General features: G+C 33.2%; 1 protein-coding gene across 3 annotated transcripts in view; it reads right to left on the minus strand.

Annotated features, from left to right (window-relative positions):
* ERBB4 (erb-b2 receptor tyrosine kinase 4) overlaps nucleotides 1-27,655 on the minus strand; it is a 1,081,647-nt gene that overhangs the window by 275,090 nt on the left and 778,902 nt on the right. For all 3 annotated transcript variants that reach the window (XM_063078433.1, XM_063078424.1, XM_063078415.1), the window contains exons 10-13: nucleotides 21,961-22,034; nucleotides 20,999-21,089; nucleotides 18,881-19,080; nucleotides 2,731-2,863 (exon numbers count right to left, since the gene is read on the minus strand). In XM_063078433.1, coding sequence (XP_062934503.1) covers nucleotides 2,731-2,863; nucleotides 18,881-19,080; nucleotides 20,999-21,089; nucleotides 21,961-22,034 — 498 coding nt within the window. The remainder of the gene's footprint in view (nucleotides 1-2,730; nucleotides 2,864-18,880; nucleotides 19,081-20,998; nucleotides 21,090-21,960; nucleotides 22,035-27,655) is intronic.

The following is a 27,655-nucleotide window of genomic DNA, read 5'->3' on the forward strand; positions in this document are numbered from 1 at the left end:
AGTAATAAATTTAACCAAAGAGGTGAAAAATCTCTTACAAAGAGAACAACAAAATGTTTCTGAAAGAATTTAGAGAGGACACCAAAGGATGGAAAGACATTCCTTATTCATGGACTGGAAGAATTAATGTGAAAATGTCCATACTACGCAAGGTGAGCTACAGATTCAATACAATCCCCATCAAAATACCAGTGAAAATCTTCACAGAAATAGAAAAACAATCCTAAAATTCACATGGAACAACAAAAGACCTAACTAATCAAAGCAATCCTGAGCAAAGGAAAAAAAAAAAAAAAAAGCCAGAGGCATTACACAAATTGATTTCAAACTTTACTACAAAGCTATGGTGACCAAAACAGCATGGTACTGGCATAAAAACCGACACATGGACAAATGGAACAGAACAGAGAGCCCAGAAATCAACTCAGGTACTTACAGCCAGCTGATCTTTCACAAAGGCACCAAGAACATACATTGGGTAAAGGAAAGCCTCTTCAGTAAATGGTGCTGGGAAAGCTGGATATCCATGTTCAGAATAATGAAACTAGACCTAAAACTCTCACCTTATACCAAAAGCAACCCAAAATGGATCAAAGACTTAAGTAAAATATCTGAAACTGTAAAACTCCTGGAAGAAAACATAGGAGAAATACCTCAGGAAGTAGGACTGGGCAAAGACTTTATGACTAAGACCCCAACAACACAAGCAACAGAAGAAAAATAAATGGGATTACATCAAACGAAAAAGCTTCTGTGCCACAAAGGAAACAATCAACAGAGTGAAAAGAGAACCTACAGAATGGAAGAAAATATCTGCAAACTATACATCCAACGAGGGATTAATATCCAGAATATACAGGCAACTCAAACAGCTTCACAGTAAAAAAAATCAAATAATCCAATTAAAAAATGGGCAAAATACGTTTTTCAAAGGAAGACCTACAAATTGCCAACCAGACACACGAAGAATGATCAACATCACTAATCATCAGGGAAATGCAAATCACCGTTTTGCAGAAGTGATAGAAAATGGTGTATAAATTTTATTCTTCTTACAAGTTTAAAACTGAAATACTAAAGAAAAAAAAATGGATTTTGGAAAGGGAATAGGATAAAAATCAGATGCTTTGAGTTCTAGTGTTGGCTTGATTAAGATCTCGTGTTGACTTTGGCCAATACTTAATTACACAAGTTCTCACTGTTTATAAGATGCTGCTGTTACATAAAATGATTTCTAGAATCCATTCCCTCCTGAGAACTGGACATATATATTCAGTAAACTTTTAAGATAACGTTTGCTTAATGAAATTAAAGTCTATTACATGTTATTTTAACGGCATCAATTGTTGCACACACATACAAGTGTATTTTGATCCAGAATATTTTGTGAACAGAAAATATTTTTTCATAATAATGTAAACAATCATGAATATGATTTTATAAGACAAGCAGCACATAATTTGCTATTCATTATCACATTTATAAGTCAATTGTATCCTATAAAATTGGTGAAATTTCCCCGAAAATTATTAAATTCTTATTTAAAGTATTTTTTGTACTTAAACTTCTAAATTGAATCTTTTTCTTCTGAATTTCAAGGAAGAAATTGGTTTTGGTCATCTTTCAAAGAAGAGACATGCAAATATTATTGCCTGTAGATTTTATCCTGATGTAAAATGCAAAACTACAATGTTATTGGGGATCATGAAAACAATCATTTAAATAAGACAATTCATGAGGCATAAGAAGAAATAAAATAAAGAACTTCAAAACTACACTTTAGGGGCCGGCCCGTGGCTCACTCGGGAGAGTGTGGTGCTGAGAACACCAAGGCCCCGGGTTCGGATCCCATATACGGATGGCCGGTTCGCTCACTGGCTGAGCGTGGTGCTCACAAAACTACACTTTACACAACTATTGAAAATATTTTCAGTGAACAATATAAGAAAACTTTTGAAACAGTACTAAAAAATGCATTATAACAATAATGAAGGATAGCTATGATGCATAAAATGGTATGTTATGATAAAGTGATTTTATGACTATATGAAATGCCATGCAACTAGATATATACTAGCTTTTATTATTGGCAATATGATTATTGTAATACCAGAGGCAATTTAAAATATTTGATTTAAAATATTGCTTACCTAGAATGCAACATCTAGAAAGTGGCAGAACACCTTTGAAAACCTCTTCAACTAGAAACTACAAAGGTGGTTTTTCTAAAGGTTTAAGCAGTTGTCAAAGACACAGAAATGTGGGCTGTTCCTAATACACAAATAGACATATGACATGAATGGGAAACAATCAAAAGAGATGCTGTAACTCCAGATGAAAATTAATAGGAAATTATAAGAGAGAAAAAAATCATTGGGACATATGGAAGGAAAGATTACTTATAACAACCGCCTTCATAAGGAAAATTGGAATATATTTTCAATTTTGCTTATGTATAAATTGCTATAATTTATTAAGAATTGTCTAAGTATATACATTTTTTAAATGTACACAATAGTAAATAATATGTTTAGACTTGCTATTTAAAATGAAATTATTTCCCCTCAACACAATTGTTTTATATGTTTCTCCTTTATACAAGAGCTGTCCTTAAAAATCTTGACCTACAAGCACATTCTGAAATTTTGCCATTTTCTTACAACTTTTAAATCTGAGCTAATCAGTACTTCACAACTCGTAAAGTAAAGGCAACATGAGAAACAGCCTTACCCATCATAGAGGTTACAAGATTCTATGCAGATCCTTCCCCTACTGAAGCGGCGGCACGACAGGCACTGGTCCGGCCCAGGTCCCCAACAGCCATCACTTGAACACAGGTTGTTGCACACCATTCCTTCAGCAGCTGCAAAACACACCAAAATCAAGGGGAAACAAAACAAAAGATCATGTCAAAACTTACAATCTTCCTAGGAGTTTGTCTGAAAGAGATCTGTGGCAAACAGCTTTGGTCGCCTTTTCAATCACCATGTCCCATGCTACCCCCAACTTCTTCCATATTGCAAAGTCCTACTCATTGTGTTCATAAGATCGAACAAAAGCCAATTGTCCATATAAAATAGGGAGGAGAGGTGATAGTAATTAACCTTCAAAGGTAAAGGGCAAACCACACCTTTCCCGAGCCAACACTTTGCTCCACTAATACACCAAATATTTTGGCTTCAATTCCATCTCAGAGCTTCATGAAAAAATAGAAAAATGATACTGTCATAAAACAAAACAAAATATTGAAAGAGGAAGAGAAGGAAAAAGAAGAATATATTGAAGAAAAGGGGAAGGAATAAAAATAAAACATCCCTTTTTTACAGGCTTCTGCTGTAGTCTTACTAAGCCCACGTTGATATTAGTCAAGTTGGCATATGTAAAGGAAAAGTATTGAAAGTATATCCAACAAGTTGCAGTGGTTAATTATGAGGAAGTGTAGAGATTAATGTCGTCATAATAGTCTTTATTTTTATCTCTATTGTTTTTGTTGATGAAAGTGCCAAAGAATTTTTGGGCCATGGTTTTGAAATTGCCTCGTAAGGTCACCATCTCTTCTGCCTTTTATACCAAATAACGTTTATTCTTTTATTCAAACAATAACATTTATTATTTATACTGCATAACGTAATTTTTGTGGAGGGGTACTAGACGTTGAATAAGAAGGTCCATAAAGACTGCAAATGTTATTCTGGGTATCTGAAAAGTGATTTGAAGCATTCGAATCACAATTTTATATGTTTATGAAATGTTAAGAATTCTCAAGAAGATAAAAACATCAGAATCTTCCTTATCTTCTCTTTAGTTACCAATTTTACTTATTCTGAGATGTAAGATTTTATGGCAAGCGCATTTGTAAGGTGGGCTGGGATGGTATTGAATATGTTAGTGTACTAGAAGCAGGGGATCATATCTGTGAAATCTGCAAAAGTTAACTTCTCTAATGTATGCCTGTGAGAGTGAATTGCCATCATCTGTGACGCTGACTAGTTTCAAAACAGTGAAACAATCTCCCAATTCATGTTTTCTTTGTCCTATATCCTGGGGCTAAATCATTGATCTTTTCCTGCCTTTGGATTGGGACTAAGACCATCAGGGATCTTGGTTCTCAGGCCTTTGTACTTGGATTAGAATTTACTCCATCAGTTTGCTTGGATCTCAGGCCTTGAGAAGCAGATTGGAACCACACCACTGGTTTTCACTGGTCTACAGCTTGCAAACGCCACACAGTGGGCCTTCTCAGTTTCCCTAACTGTGTAAACCAATTCCTTACAATAAATCTATTTGTGTGTGTGTATAAACATACACACACACACACACACACACACACACACACACACACACACACACACACATCCTATTGGTTCTGTTTTTCTATAGAACCCTAATACAGTACCATTCACCCTAATCAACTCAAAATGGACCATATAGATAACTGTAAAACCAAAAACCATAAAACTTCTAAAAGAAAACATCAGAGAAAACCATGTGAACTTGGGTTAGACATATCTAAAGCTTTTTTAGATATGATGCCCAAAGCACATTTCATAAAAGAATAAATTGATAAATTGTACTTTATCAAAATTAAAAATTACTTTTTAAAAAGTCAGCATTAAAAGAATGGAAAGGCAAGGATAAGACTGGGAAAAAATACTAGCAGAATATAAAAAGAACTCATGATACTCAGTAATAAGACAATTAAAACCATAATGAAAAAGTATCGCATACCAATTAGGAATGGTAAAATTAAACAGACTGACCATACCAAGTGTTGGCAAAGATGTGGGGTAATTTCAGCTCCTGAATTGTGTTCACTGATGGTGGGAATGTAAAATGGTGTGACTACTCTGATAAACAATTTGACAGTTTCTATACCTACCATAGTATCCAGCCATTCCACTCCTAGGTATTTACCCAAGGGACAGTAAAGTGTATGTCCATACAAAGACTTGTACACAGATATGTATAGTAGATTTTTTTTTTTTTTTTTTTGGTGGCTGGGCCTTAGTGTTATACTAGCTTAATTTTTAATAGCCAAAAATGTGAAAAAGTCTAAATGTCTGTCAGTAGGTGAATGGTTTTTAAAAATGTGGCATATCCATACAATGGAATACACTCAGTAATAAATGAATTATTGATATACACAGCAACAGTAATGAATCTCAAAATAATTATGCTGAGTAAAAGAAATCATATAAAAAGAAAGCACATACTGTACAATTCAATTTATATAAAATTCTAGGAAATACAAACTAATGTACAGTGGAGAAAAAGAAAGTAAACCAGTGGTTGTCTGAGAGGGGTGGGGCAGGAAGAAGGGATTACATAAAGTCAAGAGGGATCTTTTGGAGATAATGGACACATTTTTTATCTTGATTGTGAATTCTCCCTTTCTCCACCTGTTTATTCTGTTCAGGCCCTCAGTGGACTGGATGATGCCTACCTACATGGGGGAGGGAAATCTGCTTCACTCAGTTCACCAATTCAAATGGTAATCTCATCCAGAAACATCCTTGCAGACACACCCAGAAATAATGTTTAACTGAATATCTGCGTATCTTGCAACCCAGTTAAGTTGACACATAAAATTAACCATCACAGTTACCATGTAGGGATCTATTCATTTTTTGCACATACATAACCAATATTTCCAGCACTGTATTTGAAAAGACTATCCTTTCTCCACTAAATTACCTTTACATATTCTTTAAAAGATAAATTTTCCATATATTGTGGTTCTATTTCTGGCTTACTACTCTGTTCTATTAATTTTTTTCTCACTTGATATATGGAATCCTTCGAAGTTACCACCTTATTTATCATCATTGCTGAACATAGTCACAGGTCAGAGGTTGTGTGAGGCATGCACAACTGTGTCTTCAGTCACTGTGTTCCAAGTATTAGCAATAACATGTAAGCCTTCTTTCATGCTACACTTCTTTTGCAAACCTCCTACACCTCCTAAGCCTCTGGTCACTGCTGATAGCATGCTATTTAAGATATTTACTCTTCACTGACATAAGGATACCCTGGTCACATGGCTGAATTAATGAAGTCACATTTGGGGAAAAGTACATGGCATAAACATTTTTTATGGAAATTTCAGCTGGAGGGTGAGCAGAATAGCTGTCAAAGAGTAACAAAATATTTCAGTCATGATCCAGTCCAGCTTCCCTGCAGTAAGCATGAGCCACTGGTACAAAATGTTTGTAAAACCAATTAGAAAAGATGCCCTTGGTAACTCATGCCTTTTTGTTAGCATGATAATGAACTGGTAATAGATTCACTCCTTGAAAACAGCAAGGACATAAGCTTTTGCCTACCACAGCAAACTTACACTGATGTGTGCCTACTGCATTAGTACCTCTCAGCATGGTTATTCTGTCCTTGGCATCCTTAATTCCTGTAGAGCCTGTCTCATCAGCTGTGATCAGTGCCTTTCTGGGGCAATGATGCCAAAACAGTGATGTTTTATTGGCATTATAAACTTGTTCTGGCATCAGATTTTTATTAGCAAGGACCTTGGCAAGCTCATCAACGAATTTCTCCACTGCTTCATGATTAGCAGATAATTTATCACCACAAATACGTAAAAATTTAATGCTGTGTATTTTTTTAAGTTTCTGCAAGCAGCCTGTTGAACACTTCCCTTCAAGTTTCAGTTTATCGTGATAGAACTTTGCTTGTTTTATGATCAGCATACTACTAAGTGACATGTGTTCACTATCATCACAGTGACAGATCCACTTTTTCAATACACAATTGAGATCTTTTTTTTTTACCTCCATGCCGTGTTTTTCTATGTTTCATGAATTTCTGTTCATCACTTTCAGTATAGAACTTCAACAGGTTATCCTTCTGTTTCTTAAAGTCATATGCAGTAGTCATTCCAACACCATACTCTTTTGTAAGATGTTTTACACTTACACCACTGTTCAGTTTCTCCAACAGCTTGACTTTCTGTGCAATAGATAAACATAAATGCTTCCTCTTTTCTTATCGCTGTTACCTGGAGGGATATCTACAGGCCTTTTTTGATGTGTTCAACAATATCTTTACACCACAGAGCAGAAAATAAGAAAAAAAAAAAAAACATAGTGAGTATTGTATGCAGGTCTCGGCCTCATGTGGGGTATTGTGGAAAACCTGCTGTTGGTGCATTCAGCCTGCACAAGTGCCATTTTATTATCCTTTATGGGCATGCTTTCATGGGGGAATCTGGAGTGTGTGGAAAAGATACATTGCAGCTGAAGAGGGCTGGGAGGGTCTTTTTCCCCTAGGGGATGCTGAATAAACTGTGTTTTGTACCTGTGTTTTGACTGCATCCCATCACGTGAGGTCAAGTGTGGAATTTGCCGCTTGTTTCATAATGTTGGGACTCAAAAAATTGCGGATTTTGGAGTGTTTTGTATTTTGAATTTTTAGATTAGGAATGCTCAACCTTATAAATGGAATCATATAATGGTAACTTTTTAGGATTGGCATTTTACACTCAGAATAAATCTCCAGAGATTCATCCAGGTTGTTGTGTATATTAATAGTTTATTTGTTTTTATTGCGAGGAGTATTTCATCATATGCCTTACCACAGTTTGTTTAACCATTCACCTGTGGAAGGACATTTGGGTTGTTTCCAGTTTGGGGCTGTTATAAATAGGGATGTTATAAACATTTGTGTGCAGGTTTTGTGTGAATATAATATCTTTTCTTTGTGTCCAGGATGCTATAAACATTTGTGTACAGGTTTTGTGTGAATATAATTTTCATTTTTCTGGAATAAATGCTTAGGAGTACAATTGTTGGGTCATATGGTATTAGCATTTTAGTTAGTTTTGTTTTTTGAAGAAGTACCAAGCTCTTTTCTGGCATTATTGTATTATTTTACATTCCCACTAGCAATGTATGAATTATTCCATTTCTCTGCATCTTCACCATTTGATTTTGTCACTCTTTTTAGTGATTCTGATACAGTAGTGATATCTCACCGTGGTTTTAATTTGAATTGCCATAAAATGGCTAATAATGTTGAACATACTTTAATGTGCTTATTTTCCATTTGTATACTCTTTACAGAGAAATGTCTCTTCATCTTTTTGCCCATATTCATAGATTTTCTTTTTTATTTTTTGTGTAATTTAAAAATCTTTTCTTCTAATCTATAGCTTATACTTTCACCTTTTTAATAGAAAACTTTGCAGAGCAAATGTATTTAATTTTGTGAAATTAAATTCATCAATTTTTCCTTCTATAGAGGCACACTCTGATGCCACAGTTAGTGCCAAGTCTAAGTTCCCTTTGCTTCACCCTAAATCCCAAATAATTTCTCATATGGTTTTTTGCCCCCTTAACATTTTATAGATTTATTTTTTACATTTAAGTCAATGACCTGTTTTTAGTTAATGTTTGTATAAGGTGTGAGATTTGGGTTAATGTTCATTTTTTGGCTACTGGATGTCTACTTACTCCAGTACCATTTATTCTAAAGCTATATATCCTCTCTAACATCTTCATCAAGCACCAATTGGGTGTCTTTGCATGGATCATTTCTAGACTATTATGTTTTATTGATCCATGTATCTATTCCTCCATCAATACCTCACAGTCTTAATTTTACTGTAGCTATGTAGTGAGACTGAATGTTCCTACTTTAATCTTTTTTTTTTTTTAAATAGTTTTAGCTAGACTAACCCACTTGCTTTTCCAGATAAATTTTATAATAACCTTGTCTATATCTCAAAAAACTTGCTAGGATTTATAAGAATAGCACTAAGCCACTATATCAGTCTGGGGAGAATTGACATCTTTGATTTTGAGTCTTCCAATCCACAAACATGGACTGTCGCTATATATATTTAGATCTTCTTTGATTTCTTTCACCAATATTTTGAAGTTGTCAGCATATGAGTCCTATACATGTCAGCATACAAGTACTATACATGTTTTGTTGGATTTATACTAGAGTATATCATTTTTTTAGTGATTATAAATAGTATTATACTTTTAATTTTTGTGTTCACGAGTTAATTGCTAGTATTTAGATACAATTGTTTTATATGTTTTTTCATGTTTCCTATGATAATGATGGATTTTCTTATTTACTTATGGGTTTTTTTTGTTTTTGTTTTTGTTTTTTCTTTTTTTTTTTGGTAGATTCCTTACAATATTTTATGTAGATAATCAGGTCATCTGTGAATAGGGACAGTTTTATTTCTTCTTTTTCTATCTATATGCTTTTTATTTTCATTTCTTGCCTTATTGTGCTAGCTAGAATTTCCAATACTATATTAAATGAGTGGTGAGCAAGAACATTCTTTTCTTGTTCCCAGTTTAGTGGAAAAGCAGTCAGTATTTCACCATTAAGTATAATGTTACCTGCAAAATTTTTGTAGATGGTCTTTATCAAGTTGAGAAAGTTCACCTGTATTTCTATTTTTTTGAGTTTTTGTTTTTTAACTGGAATGGGTGATAGATTTTTCAAATGTTTTTTCTGTATCAATTAATATGCTAATGTGTTGTTTCATATATTTTGTTCTTCTTTTGATTGTTTCAAAAGGGAGGGTAAATCTGGTCCTTGTTATTCCATCTTGCTTAGAAGTGGACATCCTATATTTACTTTTAACAATCCAAAGTGGTATGACTTGCTGTTTTCTGTTTATAGACAAAAATTTCCACATAAGATTTTTCCAAAATGTCTCATCATTTTGGCACTGACTAAATTATATTGAAAATTATAGCTCCTCCTATTCTGTTTTAATTAACTTTACAGTTATTTTAAATAATAGAGAAATAAAATTTTTAAAAATAATTCAAAAGAACAAAGAATGAATAGGTCCCTGCTCTAAAATATATTAATTATTTTAAGTAACTCATAAAGTTTATGTTCTTTGCTTATTTATTTTCTCTATGTATTAAATATTTATTAAATTGAAATACTACTTAATATTACTATGTTTTCTCTTATCATAGGGAGAGTCTCTCCCCTGTGATTTGATATTCTACTTAGGAACAGCTAACCAACAGTTTATCTGTTATATTAATTTATAACTAATAGCAAAAGTTATTTCTTTCAATTTATTAATAATGCAGAGAAAGATGTCTCTCTCACCATACAAAAGAAATGTCAGTAGAAATAGAATCTTAATAGGTCTCATAACACTGATTCCCTAGATGCATAAATGACTTCCCACTAACTCATAAAGGCATAAAGTATAAGATAGTTTAATCAAGTTGATTAAATATAAACAGGAAAAGTCAAGTTCCATATAATAGACGAAGAGTTAGAAAATAGCCAAGACACATGATATTTATGAAAATAAAGCTATTATACCCATTTTAGAAATATTTAGGTATTTTAAGGTTATTCATTTGAAAGGATCTACTACCTCCCTGAGCTGATTTTCATATGCCCAATTTCAGAGCAGTTCTGGATCAGGGAAACAGTATGTATTGGAAGAAAGCAATAATGAGTACAAAACCATAATAACTACTTCCTTTTCATTCTTCCCAAACCAACAGATGATGGAACTGAAGCCTGGTTGATCATTTTCCCCAGAGGGAACCCAAGGGAGTGTCTCCACACAGCATAAAACAAAAGGCCAAGGAAGCTGCTTCTTTGAAATTCTTAAGAAAAAAGTGATTTTCAACTGGCACAAAGAACTCAATAGTCCTCTGACCTCCCAGAGTGACAGTCACGTGTGAAGGAGTGGGAGGCTTTTTCAATGGCTTACAGTTCAAAAGGCCATTATAAAGCTCTCTAAAGAAACTTTAAAAATGCAGTCATTAGGAAACCTATAAGTTCCTTTGTATTTTCTCTAGAAGCTGTAAAATAGATTTTTCTTTATCTTATCTGAATTGTACCTGTCTGTTAAAAATTTGGATAGATAATAATGTGCTTAGTATTTCAACCTTTACAGAGAATATTGAGCCTGCTTTCATCAAAGTAGAGGCAAGTTTAAAATAATGGGTTTTGCTACAGTGCTGCATGAATGAAAGTTAAGTGTATTAGCTAAAAAATATTGAAATGTATTTGGACAGATACCGTACATCTTTTTTTAAAGGCTAAAAACTATGGTTTAGTAGTAATTAGGATGTTGTGAACAGACACAGTTCTTACTCTGTAATGAACCAAGTAGCTTTGGGCAATTATTTACATGTTACTTATCTTTAAAGTGAATAATAATGTCTACTTTTCAGGAATGTGATGATTAGACATCATATTAGTAGGGTATTTAATGTAGGATCTAACACATTAAGTAAGCACTCATTAAATGTACTCAAGAGAAATGTGAAAACATGAAAGCATATTCATATGATTACTTTTAAAATATTTACTCAGAAAGTAGTTACTTTATGCTAGACATCATTAAGAGCTGGGAATATAAAGAAACGTGAAACAAAATGCCTATTCTCTAACCTTGCTGAACTTACAGCTAGTTGGGGAGACAGGCAGTGATAAATAATTATATGTATATATAATTATAATTATGATAGATGAAATGACCAAATTGTACAGGGTGCTGAGACAATATAGCAATTGTCCTAAGCTAGTGGGTAGGTGTCATTAGCTCAGCCCACAGAAGAAGGGATATTTCAGCTGAAATGAGAAGGATAGACATTATTAAGGCAAAGAGGGATGAGGGAAATTGGGAATTATAATTCTAGTCAGGAGAGTCTGAGAGCACAGGCTGCACATAGGCAGAATGTGGGAACATGGTACCTGATAAGCTAGTGAGGTAGAGGGGACCTGATTATGTGAAACTTGGTGGTAATTTTCAGGATTTTGTGCTTTCTGCAACGAGCTGTGGAAACCACTGAAAGGTTTTAAGCAGGCGAGTAAAGAATCTAATTTGCATTTAAAAAATATAGTTCCAATTGATTTGATGGGATTGGCTTGAAAGCACGTTTGAACAGCTGGCTGCCAGAAGATAGCAGTGATAATAGAGATAGGCATAGGACCCAAGCAGCGTTAGTCAGAGTTCTTTCCACAATACAGATACTGGAAGAGAGAAGGTACAGTTCTTTATTTGTCCTCATAAACTCTAAGGATGCTCTTAGCCCATCCCTGCCAGGACCAACCTTCTTTCATGAAGAACGAGAGTTTGCCTAAGAGGAAAGCAGACTCAAGCAATAGACAGATTGAGTCCTGGTGATGTCGTTTAAACCCTTGTATCCAACCATACCTGAAGGAATAGTCCTTGAACTTCTCATTTCTGTAAGTTGATATGCTCTCTTTTTGCCTCAAGTATTTTGAGTTGGGACTTCTGGCTCTAAACAAGCAGTAAAATAGTTTCTTATTGCTGGAACAAATTCCCATAAACTTAATTGCTTAAAACATCAATTCATTCTCTCATAGCTCTGGATATCAGAAGTCCAAAATGAGTCTTAAGGGGCTAAAGTCAAGGTATCAGCAGGGCTGATTTTTTCTGGAGGCTCCAGGCAAGAATTCATTCCTTGCCTCTTTCAGCTTTTAGAAGCCCACTTGGTATTCCTTGGCTTGTAGTCACATCAGTCCAGCCTCTGCTTTCATGGCCAAATTTCCTTTATTGTAATCAAAATTCCCTCTTCCTCCCTCTTATAGGGACAGATGTGACTACATTTGTGGCCCACCCAGAAAACCCAGGTTAATCGTTCCATCTTAAGATCCACATTTGCTAAGTCCCTTTTGCCATATAAGGGAACACTCACAGGTTCTGGGGATTAGGACATGACCGACCTTGGGGGGACCGACATTTATCCCATTACAAGCACTAACCTGTATTGCAGTAGGATCTGTGAGTAGGGAAGGCCAGATGCATGTAAAGGGGAATGAGATTATATGTCTTTGTAAAATATTACAATGAGTTAAAACTTTAAAGAAATTCGGGAACCAGGAGTGGAGGATTAAGTGCTGAGATACCCACTCACTGTATTGAAGTAGTTAAATAGATGAGACCCACAGCTTAAGACCCAGTCTCAAGCACCCTAGGTACTCCATATCTGTAACCTAGGTGGGACCTGGGCAGGAAATTTTGATAGGAGGAGGTAAGAAGTAGGAGAGATAGCAGTGACAACATTTTAGAAAATTCCTGAATGTTTGCTTTGAATACTGAGCACATTATAAAATACCTCATGGAAGGAGCATTACCTACAAAAAAAGGTAAAATAAATTCGTAAATATTTTGTTGGAACTCTAAAGTAAATAAAATTTAATACTACTATATCTATATAGTACTATAATTACCCAATTAATGTGTGAACTATCATTAAATATTCTCTTTATTTTATTGAGTTTGTTATTCTTAGCAAATGCAAAACAAACAAACAAACAAACACAGAAACACTATTCATAGGATGCTTTTAAAAATTCACTCTTTATTTTTGTCTCCCAAATTATTACTCAACCGTGAATTTCCTACCATAAGTCCTTTCTGAGGACATATGGTAGAAAACAAACCCTTAAAGGAAGAAATTAATTGCTAGGACCACATGCTTTTAAATAGATTTCTGACTATAGAATGATAGAGAGAATAACAGAGGATGTGACAGAGTAGAGTTTCCCAAAGGATGTCACACAGATACCTATCTCAGAATGATCTGGGGTGTATTAAAAATGCAGAATCCTAGGTCTCCCATCACAAGGTCTGTGTTAGTTTTATAAAGCTGGGGTAAAAAAGTGTCACAAACTGAGTGGCTTAAAACAAGAGAGATTTATTCTCTCACAGTTCTGGAGGCCAGAAGCACAAAATCAAGGTGTTGGCAGACTGGTTCTTTCCTAGGGGCTCAGAGGAAGAATCTGTTCCATGTCTCTCTTCTCGCTTCTGGTGGTGGTTCCTTGGCTTGCAGCTGCAGAACTCCAGTCTCCGCCTCTGCCATCACAAGGTTGTCCTTCTCCTGAGTGTGTATCTGTGTTCACATGGCATTCTGTCTCGGTGCTTCTGTCTCTGTGTGTCCTCTTCTTATAAGGACACTAGTCATTAGGTGAAGGACCCACCCTACTCCGGTATAACCTCATCTTAGCTTATGTTTTAATTATACCTGCAAATACCCTGTTCCCAAAGACTTCAGCATATCTTTTGGGAGGAACACAATACAACCCACAATGCTGTCCAAATAAGAATCTCTGGAAACTGGAGCCCAGACTCTTGCATTTTTAATAATTAAAAGTTTTAAATTTAAAATTTTGCAACCACTGATATAGAGGCAAGTGAGGTTAATATACTTCCATTTGTAGAATAGAAACTGAAGTCTGCAGTAATCCTTGTTTTTATTGTTGAGAGGCCCTTTATTCCTTCAGAAATTTTAGATTGCAAAATAGAAGGGGTATCATTCCTTAAACTAATTGGCAACAGTAACTGCTTATTACCCTGTTGATAAGAACATAGAGAACATTTCGTAGTGTTGTTAATAATTAGACATTGTATTGTTTCAAATACAATAAGAAAATCTTATTTGAATATTCTTTTTAGAAAGAACAGTGCATTGACACATTACTTTGGAAATTTTAAGAAGAAAATCTTAGAAATATGATTAGTATTTTTTTATTTTCTGATTACTTAGAAGAACAGTGACTTAACTATATTTTGTTCTGCACTTTGTGGTTCATATCAAGCTATGGTTTAATGAAAATTGTGAGAGAGTTTATTAATTTCCCAGTAAAGAAAGGCTACGAGGTCCAAAGGATGATTCCTGTAACCTGGCAGGCAGTAATCTGTTGTAAATGCCCACTTACCCAAGACAATATGGACTGGGCTAGGAATGCACAAATTAAAGGCAAGAATATCAGACTGAGAGAAAGTAAGAAATCTGCCACCTTACTAATATTTTCTTAAAACAAGATAAATCTTAATTTATAATAAAAAATTATTTTCTATAATATACAAAATCTTAGAGGCAATCATGATAATGATATCACTTGAATTGTGATTTTATAGAAAGCTAAATTTCTCATGATGTTATGGAAAGTACAGTGCTTATGATTTTGTTGTTATTATCACAGTTACCAGAGAAAAACAGATAAAAGAATATGTTAAGCAGACATTGTTTCATTCTGTACTGGTGACAGACTCCTTACTCATCAAACCCTTGTCAGGATTAAACTCTGGACCTGTAGTGACTCATTGTAGAATTGGATCATGTTGCCAGCCAGAGGGTTCAGTTCTTAGCAGTTAACTATAACTTTCCAATTTCCTTTTTCACCTTTTTAAGGGACAAGTGTAAACTCATCCAGAATTTTTGAAAGATGATGTAGTAATATGTAAAAAAACATTTATGTAGCTTCATTTATACAGATATTCCAATTCTAGGTTTTTAGCTTCAGGAAATAATTGTACAGTGGAAAATGTTTTATGAACTAGGATACACATTATGGCAGTAGTTGTAATATTAAAAAATGAAAAATAATTTAAGCTACCATTAATATGATCTGATTGAATAAACACTTTTATATACAGCTTGTTAAATGAATAAGAAAGAGTTCTATCTGCTGGCATGGGAGATGCTTATAATATATTAAGTAGAAGGTACAGATAGCTGAACAGTATTTAAATACATAGGGTATGATTCTATTCATATATGAAAACAGTTTATTATCTTCAGCCATGTATATATTACATATTTATTCACCAAAAATTATACATGTTCTGATTGTTTAGAATTTCAACAGTGAGAGACTATTATAACTGGAAAAATAAAAGATTTTTATTCTGAATAATATATATTGAATTGAATTTCTTCTTATTTATGCTGGGTTTAACTGTATATACACAAATATTTTTAAGACATGAAATGCATGAGTTCAAATGTAACTGGGATTCTGAATATTTATCTCTACACTTTCTATATTTCAGTGTTAAAAATTTATGCTTAACTATTTTAAGAAACTTCAAATACTTTTATAAATCTACCCTAAAACTTCTTCCACTAGCACTGTCATTTTGTTAGTACCATAACCACATAAATGAAGGAGGCAGAAAACGTTCTAGCTTTTCATGTCCCAGAGTTTCTCTCAATCTCAATCTCTTCAAACCATAAAGTCTGCTTTGAAATTTTTGACTTGAAAGAGCAAGATTTCTCAAGCCACTGTAACCCTTTACAGATGAGGTGAAGGTTTTCTTTTATTGTCATTACTGTTTTAAATCATCTTGAACTCCAAAAAAGACTTTTATTAATGAAAGGTTGCTTTTTCTTTTAAATTAACAAGCCAACTCCCAGATTTAGATCAGAGTATTTTGTGCTGACCGTGTGTGTGTACGTAAATGGGCATGTATATTTGTGTGTGTTTATATGTTCTAGGTGTATTTACATAAATATGTGTTGTATGTGCATATGCAAACACACAAGTATGCTGTATGTGCATGTAGGCTTATGTGTTAAAATGAATATGTGTACACAATTGTATATATCTTGTGTGTGTATGGTATACAAAGCAAGAATATCTAAAAGTGTGATATTTATAGTGCATTTAAAATGAAGCAAATATTTAGGCCTTCCCATTTGCAGATAGTACTATGGATAAGAAGGTTTTAATTATATGTGAGGAACCACTACGGGCTCATTGTAAACATCAGCAGCAGCGTCTTTAAGGTCAAGTTTACAGGGTATTTACATTTCTGAAAATACAAGTGTATGGGATTTTCATGGATACAATGTGCTGTGAGACTGAAGTCTAAATTTTGATAAATGGATTTCATGCAAAATATATTTATTCTAAGATGTTAAAATGAAAAATGATATGCTTGATTTTATACTATAGCACCACAAAACTACATTTCTCCCAACTGCTTCATTTCTTTCCCAAACTACAAAGTCAACTCCAAGTGCACAGAACAAGAAAATATGTTCATGGTCTGAAAAGTGGCTAAACTCAGTCCAAGAGGCATAACACTGAAAATATAAGAACATCTTAGATTTTTAGTTTATTATTATTATTATTATTATTATTATTATTATTATTATTATTGTTATTTACTCTTTCTCAGTTGTTTGAAAAGTGTAAAAGTTTTTAGGCGGTATGGAATAACATTATATAGTTTATTAAAATCTTTCTTTTTTTCCCCATCTTGCTTTTCTACATTTAATTTCTTTCTGTATATGCTTTCTTGTTTGGGTATAAAAAAGGTAAAAGAAATATGAATGTTTGTAGGATTTGTAAACTGATTGTGTCAGAAAGAAATGTTTCTCTCTGATTCTTTAAGGTTTTTCTTCAAAATTTTTTTTTTGTCTTCATAGTTAAATCTTATCTTTGAAAGGTAGTCGTGCTTATTTTTTTTTTTTTTGAAGGAAGTAGAAAATAAGGAGAGTATAACCCTAACTTAGGGAAATACTTATACATCAGTGTTGAAAAAGATCCTATTTTACTGCCATGAATCATCTACTTGGTCTGGGGTAAACACATACACACATACATAGAAATATGAAGTAAGAAACTTAAAAGACAAAAAGCAAAGCAAACTTTCTGTCAGGAATCAGCAATGTATGAAACGAAGGAAATAATCCAGGCTAAATGAAAGGATGAATCTCATTCAATATGAACATGTATATTTTGATACATAATTAGATTTTATATTTCTTGATTCTATATGGAACATAAGAATGTAAAACAAATTTAAGCTCACTCAAAGCTAGAACCTTATGTTGCAATAGATTTCCTTTCTCTGAAAAATATTTTTAAGGATGGAAATGTAGATGATATTAGCTTTTTGAGCTAAAATAATTTGACTTCCTTATAAATTATAAGTTATATTTTATAAAAATTGCTAGCGTGAGCTGTGTTTAACCCTTTTGGAAACAAGGTGGGGTATTAATAAATTAATTAATCCAGTGGCTACTTAACTCAGTAAGCTTAAACCATGTTGGTTTCTTAAGAGTTCATAATTTAAAAAATTATATAAATTCACACACACACTCTCTTTATTCACGCACACAAAGGAACTCAATCATCATTTATGTGTACTTTATGATTGTTCCGAAGGTGAGATCAAGGAAGTAAGAAAACACCTAAGAGCAAAATTTTTCTTAGTGAACCTGCCTTTTAAGAGAGACTGACTCATTATCCCCAGAACAAAAATAGGTATTTGCAAACTCATTTGAATTCTAAGTGTTTTTATTTGGCATTTACCATAAATAAGTCAGATAGTTACATGCATAGTAGTGGCACTCGTAGGATGTAGATTGGAATAGTACTCAGTAGAAAAACAGGGAAAAAATAAGTATTAATCACTGGAATCTGAATGTATTAGATAGAAATAGCACAGCCGCATGCCTATGAAAACATCATTTGCTTTGGTGCAATGAAAAAGTGATGAAGTGGATCAATAAATAGCAAAATAAATGAAAAAAGAGATAATGGCATGCCTATATAAATACACTTATAAAATGAATTTTCCTATTGAACAATAAAACTTCTTTAATAGTAAGCTTCTTGAACAGATTTTTCTACACATTTCAGAAAAACATATCTTCACTTGTCCTACCAACTCCAAATGGCAAAACTCTCTTATTAAAATCACTGAAATCAAACAGCAGAGAATTCAGTAAGGTAAATTTCCACAAACTGATTGGATCCAAGGAAATACCTGGGATGCTTATTAGATGTTTAAATGCCCAGGTTCCACATAGACTTAATGAATCTAAATCTCCTCAACAGGGTTCTTAAGATTAGGCAAAATCTGCACACATGTGATATGTTAGAAAAATTCACTTATTCTGTTTATTTTATACCATATTGTTAATTATAATAATCACCACTTTTTTAAAAGTTCGGATAAGAGGGTAACAATTCTGACCTAATTTTTTTATTTTTTTTATTTTTATTATTTTTTTTAATTTTAATTGTTTGGTCCAATGTAGACTGGGAGAAAAATTTTAAAGTTTCTATGTTTTAAATATCTGGGTAATGTACTTACTGCAGTTTTCAGCTTTCCTATTGTCTCGGATCACTATTCTTTGGTTGATTGTGCTGAAGAGTGTTGTCCAATTAATGGTATGATAATAACACAGATTGCTGTTGTCGGTAATATAGATGTTTCCTGCACTGATTTCCTTCAAGGACTGGAACTGTAGAGAAGTGATGCCCTGTTGCTTGAGAATAAGCAAGGAGAGGCCACTAAAGGAGGGGAAGAAGAAGGGATAAAACAATAATAAATATTTTCTGGTCATGAAATGCATTCCTGAAGTAAAATAAGAATGTCACATCTTACTACAAAAAGAATATTAATGGAGCATAATGGAGATTGAATCAATAATATGTGCTCAGAATGTTATTTTTTCTTTTCATACTATATACTGTCAGTATTAAAAGTAGTAATTTCGCTCCCAAAAGGAAAATGTCCATTTCTTAGAATTATGAATATTAACAATTTATCTGTAATATCTATCTATCTCTCTCTATATATATCACTGAAATAACTGCTCACTGCCTTCTCTTCCCCAGCTCATATTTTAAGTTCCTCAATAATAAATTTCTGTACTTAAGATTAAATAAATGTTTACGGAATGATTGTTCATCTACCCAAAGTAAGACATTAATTCTATTGTAACTACATAATAGATTTAGACATGGTTTCAGAGTGTAGATATTGCAGAAAATGACTAAAGGTATTTAGCTTTAATGTATAAATAAACCAAAGAATGGTAATAGTTGAAGAATGTGTAAATAAGGTTAGGAAATATTAGAACTTAAAAAGAAAAAAGAAAATTAAACTAAAATTTTAAAAAAGTACTCAGAAGGCTTGGACAGCTGGGGAAAACTCCTCTAAAAGTTAAATACCAACCACTCTTTGTAAACTAATTATCATTTCAAGAAAATTATTTTCATTTCAACATAGTCCACATTTTTATAATTATTTTTTACAATTCTCTAATGAATAAGTATGCTTCCTACATTTAAATCAACTAATGAACATTATTTTACATTTTAGAGATAAAAGTTTTCCCTTTCCATTTATAATTATAAGTATACTTTTCTGTTAAGTACGCTTTTCTGTTAATATTGGCTTTTCATGTGTGCGCATGTGTCGATGATCAGTGATAAAGACTGAGATGAAATTAATTCTCTTACGTTTTTGTTCCCATCTAAATAATCACTTGAGTTGTTGATTACTATGTCAGCACAATGCCTTGACTAATTAAAAACATTTTATTCAATGGATACTAAAAGTTGTTTGTATATAGCAGGTAGGTAGGTTGTTTCTCTCAACTATCCTTTTTTATTAAGCTCCTTTCCCCTTTACATTTCTAAAACCTCTTACAGATATGCCTGTTTTAGATTTTAATAATAAAATTCTATGTATTTTCTATAAAACACTATTATAAAGTATTCATGATAGTATTGATTTTAGACATCTTTCAGATTTAAACACACAATTAAATAAAGTCTCATGTAAATCAACTTCTAATCATTCATTAATAAGAACTTCATACACATGAAATCTTAGATAAACTTAAAATAAATGCAGTGGCATAGTGAAGACTACATTATTTATCTTTATCATGTGAATTTAAAATACTGAAATTAGAATTTTAGAACAATGTTTTTCTTAGCTCTAATTTTCCTATTTGTTTGTTGACCAGCATTGTATATAGAGTGACACACCCACTCCTGAAACATCAGCCCTATGGTGCATGGTTCAAATGACAGCACCAGAGACAAAAACAAAGCCTCCTGACAAAATAGGATTTCTATCCCGTTACCTAAGTCATTACCAAGTCACCCAACTCTGTCTTTTTATTATAACATATGATCAAATAGAAGTTTCCGTTTTATGATTCATATCATACACTCTATACCTTCAAAACACTAATGCTGTATTTAAGTGACAGGCAGTTGAAAATGCAAACTATGTATTCTGTATACTTTATATCATCATCAGGAGTCTTTTCACTGAGCTAATCTTTGGAATTAAGGTGGAAACATGATATCCTCAGAATCAATAAGTCAGTAATACCAATGGTTTTGAGTTAATGTACACATGATTCTACTCCTGAAATTTGGGAGACCTACAATTTTAAACGTATACACCCACCTATAGAGTACTCTTCCGCCAATGGTTACCAGATTAGAAAAAACACTGAAGTCGGTCATGTTTGGTGGCCATGATTGTATGTTCAAGAAACCTACAAATGACAAGGACAATAAAAATAAATCAGAACATCATGTCTTCATAGCAGTGTTGATTATTCTTGAAATATGATTAAAACGTGTTGAGAGGTGGGAGGTAAGGAAAGGGCAGTGAACATTTCTATTTTTAAAGAGTTCTATCACATATTTATTCTTCCAAGATTGAGTGCCCTACCCAAAGTTTCTGTGCTGCAAAACTGAATAAACAGTTGATATCAAAATAATGAGCACCAAAAATTCATGTTTATCAGACATATGGAATCACAAAACTGTATAGGTTAAAAGATTTAAGTGATTCAATTTGATATGTTCTTGTAAATGAAAAAAATGTAGTCTGACTAGATAAAGAGAAAAAGAGCTTATCCTTCACCACTTTATCGTATACTTATGACATCGGTGTCTACCTTGAATTCTAAGCCATTTATGTACATATATAACCTTCCTCATTGGATTTTACATTCTCTGATGGTAAATCCATGTCTGATTCATATTTATGGGCTCCATATCATCTACTATAACAGCCTTGAACATATTAGATGCTCAATAAATATGTACTAAAAAAATGTTACATGTTACATAGTACTTTTTTGGGAAATGTAAATACAGACACGTGTTCAAAGATCAGTTGACACTGGCAAAACAGTAACATCAAAATTTCAAGGATATTTAGGTTTTTAAATCCATGGGCTATCAAAATGTGCACGAAAACTAAGGAGTAAGACACACATTGTTCAAAATGGCATAAGTCTTTACAAACTAGAATTTGCTTTAAAAATGAGTTGCTGCTTCTAATACTACATGATGTCTTCAAGAAAACATCAAAATTTACATAGTTCATAGCACAACAGTTGCACTTTAAGAAATTACCTGTTATCTCCCTGACTGTCCGAAAGACATTCAGCTTCTCTGGGTCAATGGCTTCGATTGCATTGTAAGGGTCTCTGGAAAATCAAAAAGAGATGCAGCCAAATTTAAAATTTGATGGAGTGAAAATATGAGAAATGTGACCATAATTACTTCATTCACATTGAATTTTAATTAGCAAAAGGAAAGATGGTGATGTGTTGTCTAAATAGTTTTATGCTATATGTGGAGAGGGATTGATAGATGTTTTTAGGAAATTTTGATGACACATAATATGAGTTCTTCATCAAACGCTATTCTGATCTACAGGAATGTTTCAGTTTCAACTATCCTGAAGAAATCCCCAAAGACAGCCAGTCCATGTATGAATCATTTTCTTTTAAAAGTTTATTCTTAATTAGAAAAAAATACAGTCTGGAAATAAATTATATTGTGGTGAGAACAATTGGCTTTTGGGATCCTCAAAGCAGTCTAAATTGCTAATAACACCTGTAACTCATAAGAAGGATAGAAACAAGCACAGGTGAAGTCAACGCTTTTTTTTTTTTTTTCTGTAGCTCTACATTTATCTATTTGTGATTTTACATAATATTCATAATATTGTTTGTACGTTGATCTTCATACGGATTATACAGAACCATCTTGTTTCTATCTAGTGTATTGATACTCACTTTTGTAACACAGGAACTATTTGCTTCCATCTATATAAGTTATACTAACATTTGCAAACAAAATGTACAACAAATTTCATAATACTTAAAAGGTATAAATCTCAAGGATTTTAAAAGTGCCACCTCCTAATGCATAAACATATTTTTGTAATAAATGCTACTGATATATAGATGTCTGTTTTTCTAGAAAATGAACATAAAATATCTTTGAAAATTAAATATTTAAGATACTGTTTTTCAGAAATTTTCATCTTAGGAAAATATTTTTCAGGGAAAACATACAGACCAGATGAAATAATTGCATGCTTGAATATTAAGCCAAACATAAATGTAATACCAAACTTGTCTTGGTAAATCAAGCAATACTTTCGTCTTTTTTAAGGAATACATCGTATTTTTTTTTTTTTAAGTTCTATTGCATTAAAAGACATTTAGTGCTATCCTGGGTGAGTAGAGACCTCATCTTAATATCTATCCTTTACAGAAAGATTAAATTCTATTCATTGGCCACATCTCCAAGAGAGATCAGACCTTTTCAGAAGAATGAACTTAGGCTTTCTTAGAAGTATGTTTCTATTTGTAGCAATCAAATGAGTTTTGTCCTTGCTGTGGACATCTGCTGTTCTACCAGTCTACGGGAACCTTATTTTTGCATGAGGAATAACCTCTAGGATACAGTGATCCTTTAGATATAGTTTTAACAGGGCTATCAATCAAGGTACTACACCATCCCCTAAAAAACAGTTAGGCATATGGCCTTTCTCCTGGGAATTTGCGTCTGAATCTGTTAGCATTTATTTATCCCAGCATCAGAGCCTTGAAGAAACCATCACTTTCAGCAACCCTGACCTCTGGAACCACCCTGTGTTGGTTTTATAATTCACACATAAACTGTGGATTAAAATTTGCTCCCTGTCACACGACTATCTCTCAAAAGCTTAATGTCTAAATTAAATATTCCTGCAAACATGCTCTATTTATAAGTAAAGACATATGGAACAAATAACTATGCTTTTGATGAATATGAAGCCAAAAATTACGTGCACCAAGTGGGAAAACTTCTTGTCCTCAGTCTTTACTGTGCAAAGACTTTTTCATGCAGAGGAAATATCAGCTCTGCAGTAGGAGAATGAGCTTTCAACATTTGTTCTTTGACAAAAAGCAGTGTCTAGAACAGGCCGAGTCACATAATCAAATATCCTGGCTTGATTGAGCAAGACTCAAAATTCAGAGCAAGCACACAATAATGAGGTCAGTCCAAACCTTTACTAAGAACACTTCCAGGTTTCCAGGAATGAAATGAATTCTGGACTGTTAGCATGAAGCTCAATGGACCACAGAAATTTTATATAACTAATTTTAGAGATTCAGGACTCTCATAAAATAAGTGGACAGAATTCCACTTACTGACTTCAAAGTACCTCTTGGGAGTTTCATCCTCCAGCAACTTGAAATCCATAGTACTTTAAAATCTGGAACTTTCCTACCTAAATTCAGAGCCATGCAAAAGAACATTATGTCTACCCTGTCATTGTGTTTGGTGATCCAAAATAAAGTTCCAGGATAAAGAAAGAAACATTTTCACAATTCCACTGAAATCACTTTATTTTGTCACCAAACCTATCATCTCTCTTCTGTCATCTATTATCATTGCAGTCTATCATGTAAACCTTTTCTTGCCAGTGTCTTCTTGTGTCACAGCTTATTTGGTGAGCATTTTTGTTACTCTAAGCACATACACAGGAACAGTCAAACAGGACAAAACATGAAAGAGGAATATTCCTATCAATAACTCTAAACATTAAGCTTTGCCTGTGGTTCCTATTTTAAAATGGAAATGAGTGCCTCTCTCTATTTCTGCAAATGGCACTATTGTTCTATAAACGAAACAGGTTAATTAACTTTCTTGAGCTCTTTTATATATTACAATTTTAATTGACAAATTGCAAGTAAATTTATTTTCTGCAGAAGCTTGTTTTTTAAACAGGATAATCTCATTTAATTATTATTTTGCCTTTTTATTAGTTTAAAGAAATATCTCAGCTATTTTAATCAAACCACACAATCCTATTAAAAACTAGTTAGCAAAACATTGAGGGTAATGGGAATTAAGTAAGGTAAAACATTTCTTTGATTTACTATGTATTTTCTGTTTACAATACCTCATATGATTCACCTTTAAAATTTCTATTTTCTCTCTCTGTCTTCGTGCACAAACACGCCCACACTACATATATGAACATACCTGTATATACCTGTATGTATATAAGATGTCTATATAAGATGCCTTAAGTCAACTGAATTAACTTTATATCCACATTTTCCTAAGATGAAAGGGAAAGGCTTCAGAATATATGTTAAAAGCTGGCATAAGAATGGGAATGAGGAATATATCATACTTCACACTCATATTTGTCCTGGAAAATCCCTTATATATTATGCTTGGGACACAATACTATTAATTATAACTTCAAATATTCCAGGTTGAAGGGCCATGATTAAGGCCAAATAATCATCTGAACTAACAAGTATGATTTGTCTTAAAAGAAAATTTGCCTCTGTTTGGTTTGAAAAATGGTCTATAAAAGACTATAGTCAAAACTTTAAAATAACATTTTTTGCACAATATGTTGTATTATAAACTAGGCATAGTCGCTGAGATTTTGCTTTCAGACTGCCTTCTTCTACTGCTTTGTTTTCTATTGCTTTTCATTCTCTCTTTCTCTCTCACTCTCTCTGTTCTGCTCTCTCTTTTTCCCTCTCTCCCTTAATCCTCCTTTTTCTTTTATACCATTTATCCATGTTTTACAATATGTCAGACACTGAGCTGAATTATTAAAAAATTTTTTTTAATCATCACAACCACCAAAGAAATAGGTATTTATTATAAATACACTTCTTAATTTTTCACTGGAGGAAACTGAGAGTTTGGCATGAAAAAGAAGCCACCCACTCGATGCCGGCTGTCCACAGTGGGGCTGCAAATCAGACTCCAGTCTAGTCTGGATCGAGTGACCCACATAGAAAGTCTAACTTTTATTTTCTGAGCTTATTTTTAAGACAAGCTCGGTTTCCCTTTCTACCTCTAATCCATGTGAACTGACTTTCTGTGAGTCATTTTTCACCTGGTTGAATCAGCCACATTCTCCTTCAAAAGTCTGAGTTAGTCTAAAGTTTTGTAATATTCTTTCCATAAATTTGTGAATGCATGGTCCCCTACTGTGCACTATATTTTTGTCCCTTGAAATACGTTTTTCCATTTTTTGTGTTTATTAAACTTTCCCGTAATCTAGGCCATACATGAATGAGGATATGTCAAATCATTTTATAATCAGTATAAATCCAGCATTCAATAAGTGTGTTCAATAATGAACCAGGACTAAAATAACTGAATCTGAACTTCACTAGGTCGAGACTTTTTCAAACCTTCTCACCCAAGTTTTACCTGTAGGAATTTTAACAGATCAATTTTATTCATTTGTAATCCTTTTACTATCACAAAATTTTTGTAATGGTTCTCAATGGGGATGGTAGCATTCCACTAAGGGGAAGTTGGGACCTTTCTAGAGGTGTTTCAGTTGTAATAGAGATTGGGGAGTATGATAGGCTTTTAGTAACAACCCCATGCCAAGGCTGTTAAATGTCTCTTACAGCAAAGGATTGCTTCACGTCTTGTAAAACCTTAAAATGTCCTAGACATGAGAATCTCATATATGTCAACTTCATGCTTAGTCATAATTTGACCATGTGCAATTCCCTAGTCATGTTGCCCCAAATTAAACGAAAGTTCTTTCTCTTTTCCTTGTGTTATGTAGAAATATGTCTACTTAGTTATTTTCCATTCCAGTGGTCAGCCCTTCCTCTGCTCTTTATTTCCCTGTACTTCTTACACAGAATGACTTCTAATCTTATTTCTCATAAATCCAAACTTACATTATAAGTAAAAGCTGAGCAGACTCCCATCAGTACATATTTTATTATGCATTACTTCCCTCTTTTTTTCCTTTAAAATACACATATAGGTAGGCTATATTATTTAAAACTTTTATGTCAGAACTGAAACAAAATTATTGAATGCTTAATACATAAAAGAGAAATTTTAGGCCTGATAGGTATAAAAATCACCTATGTAATGCAATTCATGAGAACATGATTTCAAATAATTCCCCACACTCATGGGCTTGAGGATAATTCATTTATTATTTTCATGTGGAAGCAGGCAATGTGAGTCAAGTGGTCAGAAGATATTACTAAGAAGATATGACCTTTCATTCCTGGTGATACTTGGTTTTAAAAATAGTTAAATGTGGCTATATTGCTTTACCAAATGTCATATATGCATTAAATTATAAAGTTGCAACTACGTATTGACCCAGGCCTCCTACTGAATGGGCCATGGATGCTAAAGCAACAATGTAAATGGATTCAGAGGGCAAGCAGGACTATGGAAAGTCGATTAAATGTGTCCCTTCTCAACATGGTCAGTGCTACCGAGCTCCAACAGATTGTTGCCATGTAGACATGTGGGTTGAGAATTACCAAGACTACATATTTTTAAAGAGAAGTTAGGAATCTTAGTCTTAATTTTTAAAAAAGTATTTCTTGGGCCAAACACAACAAATCTGGGACAGAGAGTACATACATACTATTACAGGGTCTGACATGGGACCATATTAAAATCTACATTTTAAGGTAAAGAGATATCTCATGCAATAATATATACAATAATTTATTCAAATGGAAAGAAACACTTTGTTCTATTTCTTTAGCTGTTCCTGTTTGGACATATTTATTCATAATGTGTTAAATTATTTTGCTTCTAGAAATAATGTGATATATATTCAGAGCAAGATTTTGAATTGAAATATGCGAGTGATATTCTTTATCTGTAGCCTGTAGCACTAATATTTAGGGATTAAGTAGTAATATAGACAAACAGATAAAATATAAAGTAAAAATATTGACATTTTTATTGCAATTTAACGAATGCAAATTTGGTTGTTTTCCCAGTTAAAACCAGCAGGTGG

This window comes from Cynocephalus volans, chromosome 1, assembly GCF_027409185.1.
Source record: "Cynocephalus volans isolate mCynVol1 chromosome 1, mCynVol1.pri, whole genome shotgun sequence".
Lineage (NCBI taxonomy): Eukaryota > Metazoa > Chordata > Mammalia > Dermoptera > Cynocephalidae > Cynocephalus > Cynocephalus volans.